The sequence below is a fragment of the Epinephelus fuscoguttatus genome, linkage group LG10 (genome assembly GCF_011397635.1).
Source record: "Epinephelus fuscoguttatus linkage group LG10, E.fuscoguttatus.final_Chr_v1".
NCBI lineage: Eukaryota > Metazoa > Chordata > Actinopteri > Perciformes > Serranidae > Epinephelus > Epinephelus fuscoguttatus.
In genome coordinates this window covers 7,478,916-7,505,745 of record NC_064761.1, presented here as the reverse complement: position 1 = coordinate 7,505,745, position 26,830 = coordinate 7,478,916, and the positions used below count along the sequence as shown (strand labels likewise).

The window sequence follows — 26,830 nt, the reverse complement described above, 5'->3', positions numbered from 1 at the left end:
ATTCAAAGCCTTCATCTTGTGGCAAGCAAAGTATGAATACAGCTAATAAAAATAAAGGTTTATATTTTTCCTCCTTACTTTACACATAAAATAAAAACACTTTTTTGGACCCCCTCAAAAATGGGGGTATTAAAATATTTGACATTTGTATCACAAATCAATGTAATGAGACAGAAAATAAAACATAAAAACTGTACAAAAATGAGAAAAAATTCTTTTTAAAAATTCTCGTGATCAAATGATGCAAAGAGTACATAAATTTGCTTTGTTATGTTACTGACCATAAATCTAATTAAAAGGAGATGCAAGTTCACTTCTTCTGTTGGATGAAATTCAGATTGACTTGATGTCGGACATGAGGGACCAGTGGGAAGTTCGGATTTGGATGCACCACAGACCCTGATGAAAGAAGAGAGAATTTAAAAGAAACAGAAATAAAGTCAGTACAAATGGAGATCTTGTGATCATATATTTTTATCAGAAGCATATACGAAATGTTTATAATGTCTGACCTTGGGCCACGAAGGGTTTGCCAGGCTGGTAGCCTCCGTTGCCCTGCTGGATGAAGTTCTGGGGCATCCGGTAGGGCCAGGATGGAGACAGTGTGTACTGCGGAGTTTTATTGTGCTCCCATAACCGAGAGCCTTGGCTCGCGTTTACAAACTGGGCTGGGTGGCCTGACTCTGTAGAGACAAGATCAGAACACACATAAATAAAATCTAATAATAAAAGGTCAGTAATATCCCAGTCTGTGTACACCCAACAGTGACACTTCACCAGTGATATAATCAACCATTATCCACATCCTAACCAACTACATTTAGCCCCATTTAACCCTTTACTGTACAAAATGATCGAGAAAATGAGCAACTTGACACCTGTTTTAGCTCGATAATGCACCTTTCACATATTCCAAATACGCATCAGAGCTGTCACTTTTTATGAGACAGTCAAACTACTGTTTGAATGTGTACTATGTAAAAGTGAAACAGACTGGGGGACTAGAGCTTCGGCACTGTATTTTCATTAAATGACTTAAAGTGCAAGTGTGCCTTGTAACGTTTAAGTCACTGCAAATGAACTGAGTCCAAAATCTTATCCAACATTGTTAGCTGAAACTGAGTCACAAAAAGCAAGTCGAGACAAAAGAGCTGAACAAGCTGAAAAAACACCATGTCTTAAAGAAATAAATAGGGATTTTTAGAATAAGAGAAAACCCAACTCAGCATTCAAGCCTGAGACGCAAACCCCTTCCCAGCTCTATATTCGTTACCCCACAACCTCTGACAATCTTGAACCCCTCACAGCTCTGACAGAGTGCTGCTCTGTTATCCCTCTTTCTTATCAGTTGCTACACTTGATGCATTTCAGCCTTGTATTTATTTCACAGTTTCAGTTTTCAGCTATCTACACTGATGCAAATGGCTCAGGTTTCACTCACATGTTACTGTGACCTACCCTCTGTCTGTCTTACGCTCAATCTCTTTCTCCAAATCTAACGTGTAACTACAACTGATAAAACACCTATCACTACAAGATCCATTTAGTAGCTGCTCTGAAGCTTTTGGTTGTATGTAGTTCACACAGTAGTCACGGAATTGTAAATGTTCAAATATCCATTTTTGGAGCACTTTAAAACTTGAGATTGAGCGCAGATTCATCTTGAAAGCAGCAGCTGCCAAATACAATTCTATAACTTCTGGATGACTGCAGGAGATGTATGTAATACTTTATATGTTAAGAAAAAAAGATCTCTCTTTCTCTTTCTCTCTTTCATTCTCTCTTTCTCTCTCTCTCTCTCTCTCTGTACGTGCTTATTCAATCATCTACATATGATTGAATATGTATCCATTCGGAGATGTGTGTAGGGACTGAATAGTTTAGTGGTTTTATAATGATGAGGATTTCTTTGTTTCTCTAACACCAAAGAGAATAAATACAACAATAACAAAAAAAAGAAATTTAAAAATGACAACATTGGCATTAACTATCGGCCAAATTGTTATTTCAAACATCAGTTTTGTACTTGCCTTAAATTTCACAATCATTGCGTCACTAATAATTTACTAAATTTGTAGTCAAAGATACAGGAGGAGGAAGACACAAAGACAGAATCACACACAGACAGTGCCACCAAAGTTCACCCAGTGAATACCTGACTTGACCACAGTGCCATTTCCCATGAGTGACCCAGGTTGTGCCAAGTGGTTGTGCCAGTGTCCTTCCCGTCCTGGCCCGCCCATGCCCAGCTGTCTCCCCGCCGGCTGGGCGAAGATGATGCTGGGGTCGTTCAGGTTCATGGGGTTGGGGTTGCCCCCTGACCCTGTGGGACTCCCGTTCCCTGACGCTGAACGCAGGGCAAATTTCAGGCCGGGCGGGGAGGGGGCACTGGGGGAGGACGTAGTGAGGACTGGTCCGTGTATGGGCCAGGACGTGGAAGGGATGTGGACTGGGTGATGAGGCTGCCCCTGGGACTGGTGTGACTGGTGCTGGTGAGAAGGAAGAAGCCCCAGTGCGGTCAGTGCCCCTGGGTGGTACTGGCCTGGATGGGAGGTAGGGAAGCTGAACAGAGACAAGGGGACCTGGGGGTGAACAGGCTGCTTCTGGGGACCAGTAGAACTGGTCTTAATATGGGAGGGCTGAGGGGAACTGGAGGACTGGGAGGAACTCTGAGGGACAGCTGTAGGCTGCGGGGAGTAGGGCGGAGTCTGCCGACTATCTGACTGTTGAGAAGAGGAAAGAAACAACGTATTAGATATCAGATAAAAGTCACACTTTCAGCTACATAATTACAAATGTATTCTTTCAGCTGGGAATTATGAGCACTTTTGCAGCATACAAAGAGATTTAAAAGTTGAGTTCACCTCAATAAGCTTTGATTTAAACAGCCCAAAGTTCAAGACTACTAAGGGACTATTAATTATGAAAAAGTAAGGTAAGTAAAATTTTAAAAAAGGAAGGAAACAAAAAAAAACTCAGTGCCAAGCACTTGTACTCACAATATCAGTAACAAATAATTGTCTGTGGACTGAAAGATAATAAATGAGGTGAGTAGAAGTGAATGACAGACTCTTCATAGACACTATGAAAAAATTAGGGCTGCATAATATGCAAAAAAAATAAAAATAAATAAAAAAAAAAAATCACATTGCGATAATTTTGAAAGATACTGCAATCGCAAATTATGGTTAAACAAGTGTGTTCCCGTACATCTGTATATGATCTGAAGGCTGTGGCATTTCTGTAGCACCACAATGCTTCATTTCTAACAGCCTGTTGTGGCATATTTTACCTTCATCAAAACATTGCGACTCCTGCAATCTGGATATTGCACTTGGCCATATTGCAATTTCAATAATAATTTGATTGATTAAGTGTGCAGCCCTTAAAAAAAAAAACAAAACAAAAACTAACAACTAAGAGTAACTCTCTTACCTTTTTAACGTTTTTTTTCTATTTTAATGGGCCTAACAAATTAAATGCCATTTATTTCCTTTGTATTTGGGCGGAGGCAGAAATTTCACAGGTGAGAAAATATTTTCATTCATTTTTTGTAATGTGGGTGAACTGACCTCAGAGTCTTCACTGTTGTACTTACACATTCAGAGGCCTGTCTGGTCCTTCCTGGACCATCTGCAGCTGTCTGAGGAATGGGGATGGACTGGGAGCTCACCACTGTTCGTACCATGTGAGCAGCTGTGGAAGAATAAGATGCCATATAAGCAGCTGTATTTTTATCCCCTACTGGTTTGATTATTAGCTGTCATATTTTATCTGACAGTTAATCTTAGTTTAACAAGCCCCTCTAAAATAGGGCCCTTACAGATCTACCTCATTTTGTCCCGACTTTTAGACTTTTTAGTTTGATCTGAACCAAAATTACAGGTGTGAAATCTTCCCTGGACAATGGTCCTGACCAAACAGCCAAACCTCGGTCTCCATCCGGATCCAACTGAACCATGCTTCAGTTAGTTTCTGGTGTGAAAACACTTTTTGGATGGTTCTGACTTTCAGACCAATTACAGGAAGTTTTGGCTGGCCATCACTGAGTTATAAAAAAGCAATGCAGCACCTCAGTGGGTAGTTTGTGTGTGTGGTTTAGCGACAAGAGAGTGACGGTAGCTGTGCTCAGAGCAGACAAGTGTTGGCAATCGTGCAGAGGAGACATTAGCAGTTAAGTTGTCAGGTGGTAGTAAATGTACAGTGTATGCTTCAGTTTGTCCGTGAACAACGCAGCATAACAAAATGAACACTGGTAGCAAATGGGGAGAGGAGATGACTTTATAAAGAGACTGTTGGTAAAACTGACAAATGCTGCAACACTTTTAATTATTTTCTGAGAGGATGAGAGAGGAAATGAGAGGATGGGAGAGCTTGTCTGCAAACCAATTAATGTCAAGTACAGGGAGACAGCTTATGTAGGTGATGAGGTATGACATGTATAGTTCTTTAGTGCGCTCGCATAATTACAATATGAATATCGTAAAGAAATATATTTTGTGTGGTTGTTGTCACTCTTGAGGTTAAGACTTTGTGGATACCTGGTGCTCCGGTGGTCCTCTGTTTGAGGTGGCGGTACTCAGGACAGTCTCTCCGTACGTGACCCATGTCTCCGCACTGGAAACAACGTCTGTCCTTGGGCTCTCGCTCCTCCTCTTTTATGTCCTCGTCTTTGTCGTTTTCCTTCTTCTTCATCCTGGCAGAGAAAGAAGTTCACACACAAGACGGGATGAATAAATCTCACACATTCATTACAAACACACATACATGTGCAGACACACACACAAACAAAATACAATTGTACAGCCTCTCCTAAAAACCAGTTAGACTTCCAATTCTACAATAATTACAAAATTCTTCCAACAAAAAAGATAATACGATTTTAACTAAAATGGAAATGGTTCCAACAAAATGTTTATACAACCAAGGATTTTCTTTAAGCACCCAACAGTTATATATTCACGGTCTTGGCAAACCTTGGGCTAGACTCAGTCAGTATTATCCTCTCCAGAAAGTTTAAAACAACACTTGAAGAAGAAAGTGTACTTTAACAAACACCACCTACTAAACAGCTTCACCTTACTGTATTAGCCTAACTTAACCTACCATTGTGTCACTCAGCTGGAGCATCTGGAAAAAGTCATTCCCTTGCTGTTGCTGCTCTGAAGTCTTTTCTCCTCCACTGCTCCTTTGTCTCTCCGATTAACTCTCCGCTGCCACCTGCTCTTCATTCTCACTGATTGCTACGAGATTATTTAAGTATACATATTGCTTTTTCCATATCTCATATATCTTTCTCAAGGTGTTGCTGATACCGAACAGCCTCTTTTATGCTAATCTCTATTTTTGGGTTGTTGTGTGGGTGTCTATCAGCAAGTAATAATGTTGACAGATTAAAATAAAAATCACCTGCTGATGTTCGAGGATGCTACTCTGGAAGATTGTACGTGCTTATTCAAAATAACACATTCTCTATTATGCCTAAGAGTGAAAGCCTAATTATGATTTTAAGGAAGAAGGGGAAATTAACTAAAGAGTAGTTTTCACCATCACTAACTGTGTTTCACTTCACAGCTACTGCATGATGGATATCAAAACACTTCATTGTCTCAGACCTGAAAAAATGACTGGAAATCTACCATGGTGCAGTATACTTTAAATAGAGATTATTAAATGGAAACTGTCTATTTCTTAAGTACCGCATTGGTGATTGGTGATGACACTTAATCTCCTCTTCACTCATAAAAACATCTATCTTAACATGACTTATATTTCTAGACATCAAAATGTCACTGTTGCTATAGCAGCCACACTTTTACCCTCTCATTTCTATGGCAAGATCGAAACTCTATTGCTGTGTATATGTTTGATGAATAAAACAGCAGTACTTTGGACAGTGAAGCTTAAAACATGTTTCATTTCAACTATACTTTTTTAAAAATTGTGAGAAAACATGAACTAGAAGTTAAATGACTTCATAACATGTTTATTACTTCTTGTAGTTTCTTTTAGTTTATCTTGGAACTATACTGCGAGGGAAACATTGCCATGAACAATGGCAGGGGGACAACCTGCGTCTCTTTGGACAGTCCTTCATGTAATGTCCGATCTTCCCGCAGATCCTGCAGCACCTGTCATTAGGCGCCAACTCGCCGTCTGTCAGGACCTTTGAGTCAAAGAAGTAATCCTGCAGCAGAACACAACGGTAACGACAGGTATTTTAGACAGATTCCTTAGGTTCACAGCAGACAGCACTCAAATTCTTATTTCCAATTTAGCAGTCATGTGTGATGTACCACTTCAGAGCCAGGGACGGGGTAGAATGGAGTCCCGAACAACTTTCTCCCATTTATGAAGGCCTTCATGATGAAGTTTGTCACTAGAGGAAGCAAGTTTCAAACAGTCATGAACTGGCAGAAAAGCTGAACTGACAGAGATCTGATGTCCGTGACAAGAGAACATATCAACAGTCCTAAACCTTTTTATGTTCTTTTGCAAAACATAACAAATTTCGAATTTAATACCAGAAATATCTGAATCATAACTTACTTTTGCGAGAAACTCCAGCACCAAGATTATGATTCAAATCAAAGGGATCTGAGGAGAAGAATAATAGAGTGAGTAGAAAAGAAGATCCTGTCTGTGATGTTAAGAAGAAGGTGAATACAGAGGGATATGCAGATCTGTGTGAGCACCTTCAATAGCTATGCATTTACTGGTCCACTGTTTTTCAAAGGTGGTGAGGCGTTTCCTTTGACGGATGCTGATGACATGCTCTTTGAAGTCAAATTCTTCAGTGTAGAAGCGCAGGAGTCCCAACCACAGCTCTCCCACTGACTCTGTGTTCGGCTGCAGCTCGGACAGAAGCCGACGCTGTGCAGAAAGAAGAAACACATGACATGAGATATGTGACAGGAGCAAAAGCAGATTTGGACTACATTTAGATAATGTCAAAAAATGAAATACCATCCCAAGTTTAAGAAGTTGAACTCACCAAATCCTCAAGGTCATCACAAAAGAAAGCATTCCAGCCATCTACCATCCGCTGGGGAACAGTCTTCCCATCAAAGATCTAAAAAGACATCAAAGAGATATTTATCTTGTATTCAAAGCTTAGCCCTTTATGTTTTTTGTATAGCTCATTTCTTCTGAGCTTTCAGAGTAAGGTCATTAATTAGTGACTAGTACCTCCTGCAGGACGGGAATGACTGGCGGCTGCCTTTGCTGCAGGAAGTAAAGCACCATCAAGATGTAAGCATAAGATGAGAGGCTTCCTCTGGACGCATCCCCAATGTCGCAGCGCTGTGAAAAAAAAGGGACATTAGTTACACAGCAAGAGCTGACATAGTAACACTTCAAGTGCTCCTCAGAAATATCCTTTCTGGCGGTTAGTAAATGAGATATCTGCTCATCATCAATTTTTATTAGAAAAAAGACTGCTGTTTGCATAAGTTGTTCTGAAAGGGAAAATGTAGATTTTCAACCAGCTCCGTGTCACTGCAGTGTGGGCGGTGTTTGGCTCCCCCCCTGTGCTGTGAGCGCCTGGAACTGCCAGCAGACTTTGATGATGCATTTTGTGTCAACCAATGGACCAATGGTCGGCAGAGAAACAGGGAGCCTGGTGCACATGTCACAGGAGAAATCCAAACACTGTTCATCTGCACACATTGCCCCGACTGCAATGACACAAAGCTGGTTGGAAATCTGCAAGTTTCCCTTTAAAGAGCAACTTAACACTTTGTTGCACCTGTTACCAAACCCAACAGTGATGTGATGGTGTTCTGGAGTATGCCTGTACATCACTGTAGCAAGGTGATAAGTTAAACCACTGGGGGTCAGCAAAGACCAGATTTTGGGGGTGTTAAGTTACTCTTCAAAGTTCAAACTCAGTCAAATTAGTGTTGATACCAGTCAGTGTTTGCAAACTGAAGATCAAACATTACATCAAAATGCTTTATACACACAAATACGTTCCTACATATCAAACATTATGTGCTACTAGACAACTATTCATATACTATTCACCATAACTACTCATGAGGGAGACAGATAGTGCAAACTGAACTGTCTAAAAGCAATCAGTTCACAGCTACTGTATCAGTTCAACTTTGACATACCTTTGCAAAAACCTTCATTGTGTATCCCAGGTATTGGACACGTGGATCCAGGGCTGCATACGTCGCTAGCATCCTGGTGTTGTGTTGAGCCTACAGGGATGACCCGTCCAAATTGATTCATACAGCACTTTCAATACATAAAGCCATGAATAAGCAGTTTATATACCAGTGAAAGATAGTTCTGGTTCACTCACCAAGGTGTTATAAAGGCTAATATCTCCCTCCAAACCACTCTGTCTGTGTTCGAACTTCACAATAGGCACTTTAGCTGTTGTGATAGGCAAAATGTTCCTCAAACCTGTGATGTCAGAAAAATGAGTACGATTCAGTGCTTGACAAATACAAATATCACAGACTTATAAAGAGATAATTAGGAAAATTCACCTGTATGCTTCTTTAGCACCTTTGCAAGGCCTTCAATGATCTCCTTGCAATTCAGCCTCTGTTGAGACAGATCAGAATTCAAATGTAACAGTGAGAGAATATAAGGGTCACAACTGTAATCCCACTGAGGAAGCGTGAGCTGCATTAAATGGCTGTGTGTGTGTGTGTGTGTGTGTGTGTGTGTGTGTGTGTGTGTGTGTGTGTGTCCGCCTACCTCTGCAGTCTCATGGCCCTCCAGAGTCATGCAGATGTCAAGGTCACTGTCGCGGAAGCCAAAGCCGTTCTTAGAGGAGCCGAACAAGCAGAGCTGAGCTTTATCTGTGGATTCACACACAGGAAGAGATGCTAGTTTCTATCCAAATGTAAAAGACACACTATGTATCATTATCAGAAATTCTCACATAAAAACAGGTTTCTCAAATTATAGCCAGTCTGATTAAAATCTCTTTTCACAGATATACGATTCTCACCATCTGATGTATTAATTCAGATTGATTCTATTCTATTGATTTACTAAACTCTTACAGTGTTAAGCTGTTGTTACTGAACCTCTCACCTACTTTACATTTTTTCCAATTTCCTACCTCAAGACCTAGTAACACTTAAGGGAAAATGCCTGAATGGCTGTGTTGTGACTGACAGCAGTACAAGAACACCAGCACAGGACAAAAATCAGCTCCTTGCTGCCATGTTACCGAAGGTATTAGAGGACATCTTCCCCCACATACAGGTACACCCAACTATGCCCCATCTTCTCCCTCTGTTGAGTTTTATGACTGTTGGCATCCATAAGTGTTGCGTTACCGCCATCTGCTGGACTGTGCCTTGCCCCATCTATTCTGACATTGCCATGGCATGTGTGAAAAGGTGCAAGATGGAAATGTTCCTCAATTTTGTGCATGTGTGAGTAGTGAAAACTAGGCGTGCCTAAAAGTTATCCCAGTAACAGGAACTATGAGTGAAAGAGGCTTTAGTCTCATCAACAGCTGAAAGGCCTTTTAACTTGAAATGTACAGAGGAAGCATCAAGTTTGCAGTTACAAGCAACAAAAGCAAACTAAAATGGCAAGAAGAGAGGAAACAGTAAAGCTTACCAATAAAATATGTAAAAAAAAAAAACCCCAAATAAACAAACAAAAAACAAATACATAAACTGTGGACATTAGAGAAAAGGCCTGCTCTTCTCTTCACTGGAAAAATATACATAAAGACTCTGGTCAATACTTGAGAATTTGTTACTTGTGGTGGTTTATACTCACCATTGTACTCCTTCCTTATAAACCTCTCCAAGCTGCCGAGGATTTGCTCCCTCTTCTGCTGTTCAGCATGTGTGGGTGAAAGTTCATCTACAAAGCAGCAGAAATTTAATCACACCAAGCTGCGGCAACAAATTGATGTAGTTGCTCAAAATAAAATTAATCTGCAACTTTTTAAGATGGATTCATTGTTTAAATCATTTTTCAAGCAAACATGCCAAAAATGGTTCCAGGTTCAGAAATGTTTGAGTTTGCTACTTTTGTTGGTCTTTCCTCTTCTCAACTATAGCAAATTGAATATTCAGGGATTTTGGAAAATTGGTCACACAAAAACATTTTTAATGTCAGTAAGAAAAACAATAACTAGTAAGCCATATACTCATATAATAGTGATTATGCAATACTGATCCACTGATGTAGAACAGGTTTACTAGTGGTGGGTAAGATTACACCTATTAAATCCTATTTCCCATCATATTATGGTTGGGGGTAAATGTAATGGAGTTTCTTTCTTTAAAGGGTTCAACTCTTCACTATCTGTGATACCTTCATGTAACTACCCTAAACAAAAGACTTAAGTGAAAGAAAAGTTGGCAGTACACCATTGCATACATACAGTAGCACAATTTGCAGAGCCCATCGAGGATATCTCTGAAGCGGTCGTTCATGGGAGGCAGAGGCTTCAGCTCAATCTTCTTAAAGTCTTCAGGACACTCGTCCTTCAGGTGACCATCTCGCTTGCAGATGCTGCACACAACTGTTGGAGGCTGGAACAAAAAAAGTTTAAAGACCATAAATGAAATGGCTTGTTACACACGATGGCCTTTAACAACACAAAGTGAATGCAAGATAATGGCATGAATTCCAAAATGTGTAACCATCCTGCACTTGTTACATATAATCATTTTAACTGTGAGGGGCGATGTCCCATGTTGCAGAGCTTGAAATTAAAATGTCTTAAGCGTTGCATAATGCTCTAAAACAACCTCTGGAACTAGTGTTTGGACTGTGTCACACATACAATCAGTATTTATGGGAACACCAAAAAAAACATCAAATCCTTTCATGCCAAGACGGAACAAAGCATTCACTACCATGCTGAAGAGTTGCTGTGTTGCTTTCTGCACTTCAAATGAACTTAAGAGTTAAAGAGTATTTTTCAACCTGGACCCTATTTTCCTATTTTCAAGGCCAAGTGTCCAAGTGAGTAATGAAGACAACACTTTCTGAAAGTGGTCCAGTATTGATAGAGAGCAGCAGCCAGGCTGCAATATAAACACACTCAGGGCATGTTCACACTGTCAATTTAAGTCCACACGTTTGTGTTTGCCACTGACAGGATTAGCTTGTTATTATGTGTCGGACAAAATTATTAAAAAGTATCCCAACAGAGATAGACCGTTTTGTTAAAGAGTAAGATCCCATTTGTTTAATCAGAAACAGCCCCAAAATCACTATCATCAAACCCACAAGACTCAATTGAATTGAACAGTAATTTTGTCACTGTCAAACTCACTTCATTCACAGTCAACAGAAACAAAGTAAAATGCACAGAAAACATCTTGGTTTGTCTTTCCGTTTTAACAATCTCTAACTCTGGTCTGATTGAAATAAATCCTTAATTTACCCAGTTAGATGTGAAAATATGGCAGCCTTATTGACGCTAAAATGAAGTCTAGTGGGTTGTGATGGTGATTACAGGGCTGTTTCTAGCTGAACACTTTATCCAAAAAGTGTTTGAAAGTGATTGTTTGGCCACTGGAAGAAAGTTGTGAGCCTCCAAGGACCTGAGGTTCTTGAGGCTGCTAATCCCTGCGTGATAACGTTAAAGCACATCATCAAATCCAAAGCTAATGGTGTCTCTTTTTTCAAATTAGCTCTATCACAAAGAGTTCAGGAGCAATATAGAATAGGATTACATGTAGTATTTAGTGTTTTGTCAGTACAAAGTTAAGATATTTTACCATTGTAAAAGTAAAAATACAATATATATCCATATATATCTCATTCACATTGACTCTTGATTGTATGCTATGAACTTTATAAGAACACGTGTACAAAGAGTGAGTGGTGTTCATCATAAATACCTTCCCACCAGTGAAAATCATCTTATCAAACACATAGTGAAGATCCTCTGGTGTAACAGGTCCATCCTTATCTGAAGCACTGCTTTCTTCCTCCTCTTCCTCCTCCTCCTCCTCCTCCCCCTCCTTGTCACTGTCCAGCAGGCCGTTAGGGGAGAAGGGGGTTTTGTTCCCCTCATTAAGAACCATGTCCATGAGGCTGGCATCTATAGTCTTCTCATCTTTCTTTTGGGACGGATCCGATCCATCTTCATCATCGCTGTCAGGCTCTTCGTCGTCCTTAAACCTCTGGTGCCCCCTCTGAGCACTCAGACTTTTTTCGCCTTTCCCGTTGTCTTCTTCCTTCTTCTCAACCTTCTCACCTTGCTTGCTTGCCTTCTTGCTCCTCTGGCGCCCCCCTGTGCCCCTTCTCTGAGGGCAAGCAAAGTATTTGTACGCCGTACGGAAGCGCTCCTGGATGTACTCAAACACCATTTGACTGTTCAAACTTCGTGCAACATTCCTCTTCAAGGCAAAAGGATCTATAAAATAAAAAGAATAAAAAAACACACAGTGAACTTCTGTTGTTTCTCCAGACCTGTAAGATGAGTTTTTCAATAGAGTGGTCTCTCACCTTCAATAGCAAGCCTGCGTCGAGGCCAGTTCTTTACTTCCCTGGAGAGGAGCTCCTTTAGGCGAATGCTTATGATGTATTCTTCAAGAGCAAACTCCAGTGTGTAGAAATGTAAGAGCTCCAACCACAACTGGCCCAGCGACACGCTTTTACCCTGGTCCAAGGTTAAGCGGACCTTTAAGGGACATCAATAGAGGGATGAGCAGGGTGACAAAGCAACAACATCAACACTGCCCTCCATAAAAGCACAGTTTGAAGTCTGAATCAAATTCAGTCTCTCTTATAATATGAATGTGTGCTGTAGTGAGACTCACTATGCCTTCTGAGTAATGAGCATCATCAGGTTTTTTCTGCTCTGGTTTGGGTCTGCTTTCTCCTCTGGTCTCGTTTCGGTTGTCCGTGGAGCTCGGAGGTCTGCGCTCCCACCGGACAAACATGTCCAACGTGATTCCAGTTAGATGATACTCGTCCACACGTTTCACATCAAAGCCTTCAATCTGAAAGAGGACAATAAGGTCAAACACAGAAGAAAACTAGCATTAAGAAAAAATGTGACTTTTTAAAAAGCTCCTCTGTGGCAGAGAAGTTTTTATGTTGTATCATCATTTTATTGGTGATGACTTGGGGGAGGTGCGACACCACCCTCCTTGTAGTCATCTCACAGCATGTATCAGCATTTTACTTGGTAAGTAAATGATTTCATAGCCAATTTTATTACAGTTAGTTCCAGGTACATTGAACAAAAATATGAATGTTGTGAAGTAAGATTAAACTTTGAGATAAATCATTTATAACGCCCTTACATGAGGAATATTCGCCTCAGTATATACTTAAACTACTTCCACATGAATTTCCAAACTTATTACATTTACAAATGTGCAGTCCAAGGACATCATCAATCACAGCAGAATCTAGACTACAAATTCCCATGTTTGTTCTCATCTTAACACAGTGGTGGACAGTAATGAAGTACATTTACTTAAGTACTGTACTTATGTACAGTTTTTGAGTATCTGTACTTTACTTGAGTAGTATTGTTCTTTTTGGAAACGTATTACTTTGACTCCACTACATTTGAAAGACAAATATTGTACTTCTGACTGGACTACATTTTTATGAAGGCTCTATTACTTGTTACATTTGCTTTAAAGTCAGCAGATGAACTTTCTGTCTTTTCTAAAATGTGAAAGTCCATAAACTGTGTTCATGCCATTCTGCATGTGGTTTGTGTATCAAAAACCCCTTTTCCGCCAATGCAGTTCCAGTGCTGGTGCTGAGCTGGTGCTGGTTCTCATTTGGTTCAACTTGCGAACCAGCTGAGAACCAATTTGCTTTTCCACGGCTCGAGGTGGTTAGGGTGTCACGTCATTGCGTCACTGTATACGTCAGTTATGTTGTTGCTTTCCCACTGGCGCCAAGCTCAAAGGAACAACAACGATGGCACACCATGTATTTGTGCAGCTGACACATGCCGACGACCATAAGGCAACGAGACAGCTTGTTTCCTCAATGGACCACTGTTGCTTCGATGTGTCCATGGCCTCACTCTTCGCTGTTTTTTTAAAAATGGCGTTTCGCGCAGTCTCATTTATCGTTGTTGGTCTCAATAACCCCACCCCCTTCCCTGTGACGTATGTGGTTCGTTCTTCTAGTCCAGCAAAGAACTGGTGCCACTCTGGAACTGTTTTTTCTGGCCCAGAGCCAGTTCTTTTGTCTGTCGAAAGAGGAAAACCGGTTCCAAATTAAGCACTGGCCCTGAACCAGCACTGGAACTGCTTAGGTGGAAAAGGGGTAAAAGTGGTGTTCCTGTACCTCTACCTCGCACATTTTGGTTGGTTGTACTTGGTTATGCGGTATTACTATGGCTACTGAAACTTTGAAGTTTAAGAGATGAAGAATGAATGTATCGGTTCAAATGTTTACTTTGTTAACTGCGCACAAACGTCATTACGGCCTACAAGAATTCAGAAAGCATGTCGAGGTATCTTAACATTTGTTTAAAATGTTCATCTGGAATTGAGCAAAGTTGTCTTTGCTGTAGTAGTTGCAGCTGTTGTGCAGTGTTTGGTGAACTGACTATTTATCGATTTGCTGGCGAAGCTGTTGTACACTGAAATATTTTCACTCAGTGCTTTCACTTTAGTCATGGATTAACAAAGGACCCAGTGTTGTGTGTGTGTGTTTGCACTGAGATTAAAAAAAGCACCAGTACTTTAACTCAAGTAATTTGGGAAAGCAGTGCAGCTCTGTGCCTTTAGCTGTGACTTCTGGGGCTCTGGTTTATACTTTGTCAATTGTTTTAAAGCTTATGATTCAAACTAACTATCACAGTATAGGTGTGGGAATTTTTTTTTATATATAAACCTGTCGATGTCACAGTTGGGTGTGGTTACAGGTGCAAGAGCACATACCACACCCAGGGTGTGGAATGTACTGAATGAAGGCTTGAAACTTTCAAATAGGTGGAGCAGCAAAACACCTTTTTCAGCCTGGTGTTAAAGTTACTCTTAAACTTGCAGCTTCAGAAAACCTTTGTTAATTCTAATGACATTTTTAAGCATCCCACAATCATGATCATCCCTCTATGAGCACCTCATGGCACAAATAGATTGATGATCTGCAGACAAAGCATGCTCACCCCAAGGAGAACTAAAAGAAGAAAAGGTTTCCACCTACACTTATTTTAATATTACAGAGGAGTTCTTCCTGGAGATAAATGGTGAAAATAAAACTTGTACTTCATCTGACAACAACAGAGATGCAAGAAATGATAAATGCAACCATAGTTCAATGGGTCGTTTTATATTTTTAACATAATTACAAATAATAATTTTACATGTTGAAGAAATTAATGATTTTTAGCAGCATCAAATTGGTTTTCCTCAATTTTATGCAAATGTGCGCAGCATAGTGGGAGGATGATTTTTCAGCCATGTATTTCTCATGGGGTAAATCTGCCTGCTCAAAATAACACAGACACATTTTTATTACATCAACATCTAGTGTTCAACCTGTGTTTCCAAACACAGAGACAGTAGATGTATACAAGAACTGGATCCAATACTGCTCAGCCTTGCTTACAATTTGTGACATCATCACAATGTAAAGTCCATGAGCCGAGCAGGACCTCCCACGCGAGGCAAGCAGGAGAAAAACTACTACTGCATATATTCAGCAGGCTGCATACCCCATGAAAGTAAACCCGGAAGCCAGATACTTTTTTGGCATATGTGCCAGGCGAGCACTTCTCATTGGACTAAAGAGCCGCCATCTTGGGGTCCGGTATCCAGATCTAATAATACATCCATGCCTGAGTCATTCCACAAAACATGACACAAGACGCAGACGAAGAATGTGGGTCATCCTGTGCAGACTCTGTCTACGTTACACCAGGCTGTGACACCTACACAATTAATTGGGCTCTCTGAGACATGTTTAAGCAATATCACACTCGAGCTCGTGATGTTATACTCGTATATCGTCACGGCTGTGATTCGGGCAAAGACAATCCCGCTCGAGAGCTCGCGTGTGATATTGCTTTTATACAACAGTTCAACAGTTAAATAAGCAAGGCTGATTAAGAAATGTTTAAAAATGAGGACAAAATAGATAATTTAAGCATTTTATTTGTCTTCCGCCAACAAAAATAGTTCCGTCAGGACTCCGCTGTTACCGTTGCTATGTAACGCAGACATGGTGCACCAGGCACTTACTCTTTATACACATTTATCTGCACATGTCCATTAATTGTGCAGCCGGTGAAATAAGTCTGTGGTGACTGCATGGTGGACTGTCGCTTCACAGGCACAGCCGACTCTGCCTTCTGATCTGACAGTATGTTGCTTTTCTCCAAGTCATTGAGCTCCGCTGATGAAACACTGACAAACCTGGATGTGTGCTCAGATGGATTCAGCTTCTCCTCTCCCTCATCTTCCTCTGATGACCATTCATAGTTCAATTTAAAACTTATTTTAGGAAATAAATCCATATTTTTGGCTGTTTGACAGTGGATGAATTAATTAGCCTACAACGCAACTGCTGACCTAACTGACACTAACAGTCAGTTTTGATTTGATTGTTGATTGCAATCAGCTGTGAGGCGGAGTGATACATACACAGTGAAATAACCGTGATGTTGTACTCCAACATCATCACGGTTTTACTGTCTCTCGACCAATCAGATTGCAGGGCTGGAACTAACTGTTGTATAATCTAAATTAAATAATAATGGGGAGTAGGATGGCACTGACTGACTGAATTTTTTCTGCATTTTATCGACAGAATAATTTCTCATTCAAAAGGAAAATGTTATTTGTACAAAAACATGTAAGTATACTACAAAATCAAAGATATAATAATTGAGCAAGTCTTTAGTTATAAAAGACGTGAGCAGTTTGTATGCTAGGGTTCAGGTGTGTTTGTCTGAAAGCAACTGGATCCTGACAAAGGTTCAAGTGTACAGATTACATGTGTAGCCATTTCAATTATAACAGCTGTCTTCAATCAAAGAATACGTTTAAAACAGATCTCGGTTGTTTGTGTATTTAGAAAAGCACTGACAAGGAGGCACTCTTGGTGGTGTTGGGGTTAAGGCCCCTTAAATTGATTTGCATCCAGCGGGGACCTTTGCTACATGTTATTCCCCATCTCTCTCTGTCTCCCCTCATTTCCTGCAACATCTCTACTGTCACCTACCCAACAAAAGGCACAGAATGCCCCCAAAAATAATTTAAAAAAAAAGGAACAAAATTTTGTTCAAGGGAGAGCGGACATTGAGCAACACTTTTCCAGTGACAGTGGAAACACTTCACCTACCCAGCGGCCCAGGTAGACGGGAAGGATGGGCTCTTTCCTCTGCTGCAGGAAGAAGATGACCATGAGGGCAAAGGAGTACGAGGGAATGCCACCTTCAGCCTGGCAGTCAATGTGACACAGCTGCCGAGATAAACACAGAGGGAAAGGATTGCTTTTAGTTAGTCTGCAGACAAAAAAAAATATCAGTATGTGAAGGAACATGCATGGAAATAAAAACAACTTAACACACTGAAACTCAGTAGAGGCTATGTATCCTTTCTTCTTTGAGCTGAGGAGTCAGTGTCATTTGCAGCCTTACCCTTGCCCAGTAGCGGAAGGCCAGCACCAGGGGAATCAATCTGGGTTCCAGTTTAGACAGAGCTGCCAGGTGATTGGTGGTGAGACAAGCAACGTCATTCCCTGCACTGACTTTACACATCAGGCCGCTGCAAAGGAACCAAAGTGAGGGAAGACAACAATAATCAAGTTCTTGAATTGACTCAATCAGTCTTAGTCTAACTGTTGTGTTGCTGCAATGAAGGATACCATGTTAAATATGTTGTTGAAAAACAGAACTATGAAACACTGAAGGCTTTACGTGTGATGTACTGCACTTTCTTTTTAGAAGAGATTTTTTTGGAGGCACCAAAGTTGGTGCCAGACTGTAAATTAGTGTTGGAACTGCAGACCTCAAAGGTCAGGCAAGTGGGAGTTGATATCTACTGTAACAATGCGCAGTTACATAAGTACACTGAAATTAGACCATCGAACACAGTAGGCTGCAGTCACATAAAGATTTCCTTCTTCTCGTCATCAATGTAACATCCTGTAAACTATTACTAAAGTCACCTTAAACTCCCTTTCTAGACATGTATGACAAATAACTTAAACATTAATAGGAGTTAACTGGCATAAATACACACACAAAGATATTACAAAAGGCCAAAAAAGCTGTCATCAACCGGTTAAAGCAACACTCACCTGCTAACATCCCGACAAAACACGGCAGGAACTTTGGCATGAAAATCTGACTCAACCTCAGAAAATTCAGCTACAGAAGAGAGACAGAGGTAAAAAAAAAACATTGAAAGATCTTGTAGAGATTTGCACAATTACAAATTCACTGCAGGACTTTTACATAAAAGCGGGACTACACAAAGTATAAGCATTAACCATCCAAACCACTTGGACGAGGTCCTTAGGAAGGAACATTTCATCCAAATTCAAGAGCAAAGCAGATAAGAACTTTCCAAACAATGTACTCCTTGATAATGTTCTGCTAAGTCTAATTTGCAAAAGCTATGAGACATACGAGCCAACATGACAAAGCAAATAATTTCAGAAAACCAGAACAGTAGGTTAATACAGTTTAGTAACAATCCATTAAGCATGTACTGAGCTAAACTTACAGCTGTTCTTAAGAATTTCCAGCACTTGAATCAAGACCTCAGGTTGTGTCATCTGAACAGACAAAAGCAAAGAGAGAAAGTGAGACCATCAACTATGACACCACATGTCACTGCTGATCTATAATGTCCTCTTTTTGTTATTACAGAAAATGCGTCACTATTTTGGGAGACAGCAGAAACACACTTACTGAGGAGGGGTGGGTGACATCAATGTTGATATCACTCGTCTTGAAGGCAAATCGGGTAAGACATGAACCATAGAGACGGAGAGCACAAGCTGGAAAACCAAAGAAAGGAAATTGGAAAATATATACGGTGTAATAAACACGGGAAAAAAGTACACAGTGAGGACCAGCAAGGTTGAATTTCACTAAGACCTGAAATCTAAATGTTTCTCAAAGCATTTCCTCCTTTTACACAACTTGCTGCAGGAAATACAGAGCATTGCAAAGTGACATCCCAGCATACAACCTGTGAGGTGCTTCTTTATGATCTCTTCCATCCTGATGACCACTGCCTTCCGAACCTCAAAGTCCTCTTCTGAGATCCCATGCCGCCTGGCTGTTTCTTGGACCGCTGCGTCCACAGCCCTCAGCTGGGCAGCAGTGGCTGGTGGCAGGGCACGCAGCTCATTCTCCTCCTGTTTTTCCTGATACACCAAAACCAGAGCATGTAAAACAAAACCTTTGTTCTAATCCCGTACATTATACCCATTCAGATGAGCACTAATAAAATCCTGGGATGAGTGACAATACAAACTTGAGTTTCCATACCATTATGTTCTTCTTGTGTCTCTTTTCCTTGATGTGTTTGTGTGCTCCTTGAATGTTCTCGATGTGCACAGAACAGAGCTTGCATAAGTATTGATAGTTTGGGTACTCAGGGGACTGCTGTGAAAACAAACAGAGGCAAAGGCAATCACTTTATCCATGGTCTCTCACTGTTTTTCAGTTAGAAACTTGGGGATTTGTCACTTTGTCATAATCATAATCATTAATTCCATCTGGTCATGCTAGGTGGAGATAAAAACAAATCCCTAGTACAGGAAAAAAATACAGTCTGATCATGACTCTATAAGACAAAGCGAAAGAGAAAGAATGGACAGACTGGTTTCCACTAATATCCTCTCTTATCAAACAGGCTTTTCGCACAGCATTTTCTTAGCCCAGGGCTTTCTTTAGCCCCATGTCACACACACACACGGTTAACCCCGGATTAACCTTGGCTCAGGGCTTTAGAATTTACACTGCATTTCTATTAGCCCTGGGTTTCATGTCAGTTGAAACATTATGTTAACATTCTAAAATTCTATTGTTTACTTATCCCCGTTTCTCAATGGCAACTTTTGGCACTGGTTTCGGCCCATTTTCAGGGGCTAACCTGGCAAACTTGGGGCTATTATTGCTCTGAGGCAGGGATAGCATGCCCTAGGCTAAAGTTGGAGGTAGCTCACTTAGAATGTGTCAGGATTGTGCTAGTGTGAACACTTTCTTAGCCCCAGGCTAACAGCTCCCATAGGCCCTGATCACACAGAAAGCGTTTCAGCTGCTGGAGGGGGCTTTTTGTATTGTTTTTACTGAGAATGAAGCATTTGCTCTGTGTTTTTGCACTGCTACATGTCACACGTTTCTGCCCTCTAGGTACAGAGTGTTTTAGCTGGAACACTCTGAAATCCTCGAGTTCAAAAAACTTCAACTTAAGAGTAGAATAGTCATGTATGCTTTTTTTTCCATTGTCCAATTGGATGATTTGAGAGGCGGGACTTCTGTGGTGGTCACAACAAGAAGTTTAGAGTTGGTAAACAATGAAGGAGAAATTGGTGGTGCACAGTCGCTCAGCAGGACCACTGGACTCCCTGTAGTTAGCATTCATTTTTGTTATGCTAGGCCCAACGACAGTCATTATATGCTTATAATGTCTATAATGCCTACAATGGCCATCTTGGAGGCGAAGCTCCTGGACCAACTGGTGGTACTCCCCGTGATCTTCCCTCTTTTTTAGAGCCTCATGTACCAACACAGATCTCCAATTCCCTGTGCCCAACACAGTATTTGCTGACAGCCTCTCACCCTAAACCAGAGCTACAGCAGGCACCCTCCTCCTGAACATTTTAGTAACCTGCTACTGATTATTGTGAAATAAATAAAACAAAATAAAAAACAAGTAAACGATAGATTGATTACACAGGAAGGTTAAGGTAAGGTGGCAACCTGCAAAATGCTGGAGCACTATGCAGTGTGAAAGTCAAAAATAGGCTAAACTTTTCCAGTGCATAAGCCTTTTATTTTGTCATACCATAAACCATTTCTGCTCTTCATTCAGCACCCAGTCCTACATAGTGGACTGCTGTCAGTATTTTAAACGTAATTTCTTAGTCTCAACTAAATACCAAAAACATAAGTAGCTGTTAGCTATTGTGTGCAGCAATTTTTTCCCTTAATCATGTTAGAGCTCAGGTCTGGGCTAAGCTTTTTAGCAAATTCCATTTTTCCCACTGGAAAACAAGAATGTGTTGTTAATCAGTAACTGATATAATTAACTCTATGAAAGTTTAAAGATGCCCTCCAGACATGTTTTTAGGCCATATAAAAATAGTCCGCTGGAAATAACAATTCATGTCTGATGTGGTTTTTTCCACAAGTTCAATCATCTCTTAAAATATTCTGAAAATTACATGTACTCCTTCTCCCTCATAAAAAACTCCAGAACATGTCTATGATCAAGAAAACTGATGATGTTTGATCAGAGAGTTTGAAATTTTCATTTAATTCCATCAATCTATTTATCAATCTGTCAAAAATATCGAGCTATTGTACATGTACACTGGCTGGACCCAAAATGTACTATCTGAAAAGAGCTGAGTGATACATTCACTGTATATCAGGCCTGACTTGATTGTTTCCTTACTTTCAACAGTCGGTGGATGTAGTCTCTATAGAGGCGCTCCTCTGCCTGTCGGAGGCCCAGCTGTTGCTCTGTCAGGGGCCCTTCCTCCACAGTGGGCCTCACCTCTTCAATAGACTGATGCATCAATGCAGCAGTTTTCACCCCTGCAAACAACAACGACAAAACAGTTTACCAGAGATACATTTGGTGAAGGAGACATAATCATCTCAGGAAAAACACTGTGCAAACCCACCATGGGACTTCTCCTTTGCTGGAGCTACAGTGGAGCTCTTGGCCTGCACTTTGAGGCCTTTCTCAGGTGTACCAGGCACTACAGGAGAGCTGGTCTCTCTGTTTGCTGACGGGCTGCTGTCTGCAGAAAAAGACACCCTAGAGTCAGGAGCCTGTGCCACCAGCTGCTGTTGTGAGCCTGCCACTTTTCCTTTCCCCCTCTCCCCAGAACTCGTTCTTCCAGTCAGTCTAGTCAGCCTGGGGGTCCTTCCTCTTCTCTTGTCCTGGGGTATGTCTGTGAAAGTCTTGCCTGGCCCGCGACTTCCCTGACCGCCTATATTATGTTCATCCTTAGCAGCAGTGAGGTGTTCTTTGCTGCGGGTTGTAGACTTGGTACCCTCTTTCAGCACAGGAGCCTCTTTATTTGACTTCTCACTGGACAAAGCTTTAGGTCCTCTGGGTTGAGACTGTTTGACTGGTTTTACTGGACTTATGGACTCATCCATCCCTCCTGCCCTGCTGCTCTTGTCCCTGGTGGAGTCAACACCACGCTGAGGATGACCAGGGAGGCAGGCCACCTAAACTCTAGGGGGAAAAAGAGAAGAAATCACAGCTTTAAGTATAACTAGCAAGACTACACCACATTGTGATGGCCTGTTGAGTCTTGTTTTACCAATTCAGATGAAGCAAACAGACCTTATACATGTGTAAACTTACTTTGCATGTGACTTAATGGGGCTTATATACATGTATTTACCACAGAATTGTGCAGAAATTAATCTACAAAGAGGTCACTCAAGAAGAAAATTGAGACATGGGCCTCACATTGCAAATACTATGGTCAACTGACATGTCATCAGTTCTGATTGCCACTGTACTAGCAATTTTACAAAGGTTACAGTATTGCTGCAACTTCTAAATTATTATTCAAATGAGGAAAATATCTTGGAATTCAACTATTTTGCATTGAAAACATCATCATGTCAAATAAACACAAGAATTACAGGTAACTTTTTTTAATCACACGGTGCGCTAAAAAATAAAATAAAACATAGCAGAGATGACAAGAGGTGTTGATGTTGTCTTTAACTATGAAGCCACTGTAGTAAAGGCTTTAACTTTTGTTTTATAGCAAAGCCATTTGCCTTGATTTTTAGAGAATTTTCTTGTGGACAAAATACAAAAGAATTTCACCTCCACAGTATAACCAAGTGTATCTGCCAAAAAAAGTTAATCGCTCAAAAGTATCTTGCTGTGGACACACTGAAAGAAGCAGGGATGGTTTCCTTGATCATTCCTAAAAAGGTAAAATCACAAATGTAATCTTTATCTATTTAAAATCTTTTAAGTGCACCTCTCACAGAATAAATTCTGTGTAGTATGAGGCTGGGAATAGAGATTCATTTCATTCAATTTAGTTATTTTCTCCATTATAACTCCATAGAATTTAACAGTGCTTATCACAAATTTCACAGAGCTTAAATGCCACTGAATGTCATTGAAAAGAGGGTCTTTTATCGGACCTTCCCTAAACACAAACACATCTTTAATGCAGTGGTGGAATGTAACCAAGTACATTTACTCAAGTACTGCACATAAGTGAGAGTTTCCATTTTATGTTACTTTCTACTTTGTGGCAAATATTGTACTTTTTACTCCAATACATTTATTTGATAATCACACTTGCTCATTATTTTGCAGAACAAGATTATTAGTGCAAAATACAAATCAACTGATATATGGTGCTGTAATATTATAGATGACGCCACCCAGCAGTTTACAGAGTAGTGAAACTTTGCTGCAAATTTACTGGCTGCAACATTTAAGTATTGTACACAATAATGAGTATTTTAATATTGCTAATACTTTTGTACTTTTTGGACTTTTACTTGTAACAGAGTATTTTTACACTGTGGTATTGCTACTTTTAAAACAAGTAAAAGATGTGAGTGCCTCTTCCACCACTGCTCATATGAAGAGAGCCAGAGACCGAGCAGTGATGCGGCCAATGTTGTGTCAAAGTCTGTTTCCCTTTCTGTATATTCCATACCGCCACTTCACACAGTCAGTGTTAACAATTAATTTGTGGTGATGTTGGGTTATGGTTAGGCACCGCAGACATTACTGTTTAGAATGTGGGCTAACGTTTGTTTCAGGTAGGAGAGAAACGAAACTGATGGGTTAACAGACTTCCACACAACACTGGGACTTAACGTTAGCTCAACTTCACAACAGAAACGAAAGAAAGAGGTCATCACAAACGCAGATATTACCGACTGAACGAAATGCTCACCATTAAAACCAAAATGTGTTTCCTGTGCTGTAGGGACGATTCACGTTGTCTTCCTCAGGACTCTTTGCTCAGCCGACTCCTAGCTGTCTTCGTAAGCTAACTAACGTTAGCTGCTGTGCCCCCGGTCGTCCGGCTGAGCTAGCTAACGGGAAATAAATAATACTGGCACCCAGTTGCCACACAGCAGCAAGTCATTAAAAACAGCTAAACACGACCTCGACCTGGACAACACAGAAGAGCGCGTAATAACTTACTTTTGAGCTCTAAAGTTGATTTCGGATTATTGTTTAGCTGTCTCCATGGTTGTGTTCTACATAATGTTTTTCAAATCCCACGGCCCTGGTCAAAACAGCAGCCATTGACGCCATGTTAATACATTAGCTACCCCGCTGCATTGTGGGAGTGCCAGTGATGATGAAGAGGGGCGTGAAATGTGTTGCGTTCAAATGCCGCTCGGAAACTATTTACGGTAACTACAGTTTTTTCTTTTCTTTTCTTTTCTTTGAAAAACAAAAATTACAACAGCAAATTAACACAAAACACAGACTAGAACAGAACAGAATTCAAACCCTTTCTTGTCATTATACAACGAAATTAGGAGTGCTACTCACAATTAACTGCACCATGGGCACTTTAGGGACACTATGGACACTATAAACACCACTATAAGCATTGCTATCCCCCTTGATGTTGTTTATTTGCGCTTACAATATTCTCTTTTCACTAAATATGCTCACTTTAATCCACTGCTCATTATTATTAGTAGTAGTAGTAGTAGTAGGCTATCTATTGCTGTTTCTTGTAATTTTTGTACTTTTTGCATGCCTAGTTTTTTTTTTTTTTTTAAGTTTTTAAATATTGAAATCTTTAATCTAGAGCGGCACGGTGGTGTGGTGGTTAGCATTGTCGCCTCACAGCAAGAGGAGTGTGGGAGCCCTTCTGTGTGGAGTTTGCATGTTCTCCCCGTGTCAGTGTGGGTTCTCTCCGGGCACTCCGGCTTCCTCCCACAGTCCAAAGACATGCAGATTGGGGACTAGGTTAATTGGAGACTCTAAATTGTCCGTAGGTGTGAATGTGAGCGTGAATGGTTGTTTGTCTCTATGTGTCAGCCCTGCGATAGTCTGGCGACCTGTCCAGGGTGTACCCTGCCTCTTGCCCGATGTCAGCTGGGATAGGCTCCAGCCCCCCCGCGACCCCCAAGAGGATGAAGCGGTTAGAAGATGAATGGATGGAAATCTTTAATCTGACTCTTTCCCCTTGACTGCTGTAACACTGGAATTTCTCAGTTGTGAGCTCAATAAAGGTCAAGAAAGGTGTATCTTATCTCTTATCTTACTCCTGCTCGGTGCAGTTAAAGCAAGCAATAAGACAGATTGCAGACAGACAACGAGCACTAATTCAATAAGATTCAAAAGGATGGATATGCATTAAAAAGGATGGATTTTGCACATACAACATGTGAATTGCTCTTAAAATATAGTAGCCTATATTGCATTAAGTATTGAAAGTTAAAGTCTCTATGACTCTATGTGTTGGAGTTCTGGTGTCCCAAGGAAAGAAACTGTTCTTGAGCTCAAGGAATTAAAAAAAAAGTTATTTACGAGGGGGGAGGTGTTGGTGAGACAGTAAAAAGGAAGGGGGGGTGGGGGGGGGGTGGCGTAGAAGAATTTTACTGCCCTTTTTTTAAAAAAAAAAAAAATGCGATAGGAAGGCTTGTTTTCTTCAGAAATCACCAGCATTACACCATTTATCATAGTCAGAAATTGCATTAACAGAAATTATGGTTGGACTTTAAATTTCCGACGGTCCTTGGACACATCATGTGCGACGAACTTTTCATCAGAAAAAAAAACAAATCTGATCTTAAAATAGTTATATTTCATCAAAATGACTTTATTCTACATCTCATTTAAAAATAAACCATTTGTATAAATCATCCAGCATGCACGACAAGAGCGAAAACCCGAGGCTTTTTTCATCTCCAGGATTTTGTCTTCAACCTTTAACTTTTAACTGTAAAAAAAATAAAGGGTACGTTTTAAATGGTGGAAAGAGATTCATGCTTTTTCCGCCAGTCACACTGAGAGGCTTGAGGAAAAATATTTGTTGCTTCGTGGAGGGTCACACAAAATAAAAAAATAAATAAATAAAAAAAAAAAAAACTGAAGTCACACTCCAGCCACCCCCCTTTATCTATCCCCTCAGATAAAGAATGGTATCATAAATTAATGAATAGAGGTACATAATGTAAAATTAAGAATGCTATCAAATAAAAACAGTACAAGAGCAAAATTGCAAAAAATCCCAAAATAACAATGCAAGCAGTACAAACAATATAAGCCACACATACATAGAAAAATGGATACAAAATAAAATAGTATGATGTCGCTACAGTTGTGTAACAAACAAGCAGGCCTTGTACACATTTTAAGAAATAAAACATTTTTGTGCATATAATATTAGCCAAAACTAGAAAATATCCAAAAGCAGAACAAAAGGATTTTCCAGACTTACTGGGAATTTTCTTTGTCCCATGATAACTTTATTCCTAAATATATTGTGAAATCCACACCCAAAGGTTGTGAAAAACAAGGCAGTTACAAATGCCTGTACAGAGGCTGATACAGAGCTGTCATCTAAATGTTTAGTTTAGACACATCACATTTTCTATCTTTCATTCCTTGATGATGTTGATCTTGATGTTTCTGTCAAAAAAGCGTCCCTCCCCTTCACTCACCTGTAGGTAATGATTAACACAGCTGTT

General features: G+C 40.4%; 1 protein-coding gene across 3 annotated transcripts; it reads right to left on the bottom strand.

The window, feature by feature from the left end:
* Positions 1–46: 46 nt before the first annotated feature.
* On the bottom strand, positions 47–24,463 carry tut4 (terminal uridylyl transferase 4). Of its 3 annotated transcripts, XM_049587062.1 has the most exons (31): positions 24,321–24,458; positions 24,067–24,228; positions 21,796–22,358; positions 21,564–21,706; positions 19,430–19,546; positions 19,128–19,305; positions 18,845–18,933; positions 18,657–18,708; positions 18,229–18,298; positions 17,567–17,693; positions 17,269–17,388; positions 12,768–12,950; positions 12,454–12,628; positions 11,844–12,361; positions 10,373–10,523; positions 9,760–9,846; positions 8,716–8,819; positions 8,502–8,559; positions 8,312–8,415; positions 8,118–8,207; positions 7,189–7,302; positions 6,995–7,072; positions 6,696–6,873; positions 6,550–6,597; positions 6,297–6,379; positions 6,072–6,187; positions 4,542–4,696; positions 3,599–3,696; positions 2,156–2,723; positions 513–683; positions 47–399 (listed from the first exon to the last, which is right to left on the bottom strand). In XM_049587062.1, the coding sequence occupies exons 3-31, from the start codon at positions 22,277–22,279 to the stop codon at positions 311–313; spliced, it is 4,548 nt and encodes a 1,515-aa protein (XP_049443019.1). In that variant the 5' UTR covers positions 22,280–22,358; positions 24,067–24,228; positions 24,321–24,458; the 3' UTR covers positions 47–310. The 3 variants fall into 3 exon arrangements, with proteins under 3 accessions (XP_049443019.1, XP_049443017.1, XP_049443018.1); XM_049587060.1 differs by having other exon boundaries at positions 24,067–24,463; XM_049587061.1 differs by lacking the exon at positions 24,067–24,228 and having other exon boundaries at positions 24,321–24,460.
* Between the last annotated feature and the right edge of the window lie 2,367 nt (positions 24,464–26,830).

What these genes read in the sequence shown, in the direction of transcription:
- tut4 (XM_049587060.1), bottom strand. Translation starts at nt 22,279, where the DNA reads ATGGATGAGTCCATAAGTCCAGTAAAACCAGTCAAACAGTCTCAACCC. An exon ending in GACACAAGAAGAACATAATG is followed by an intron (nt 19,306 to 19,429) that starts GTATGGAAACTC and finishes TTGGTGTATCAG; the next exon opens with GAAAAACAGGAGGAGAATGA. An exon ending in GACTGTCCAAAGAGACGCAG is followed by an intron (nt 4,697 to 6,071) that starts GTTGTCCCCCTG and finishes TTTCTCTGCCAG; the next exon opens with GATGAAGAAGAAGGAAAACG.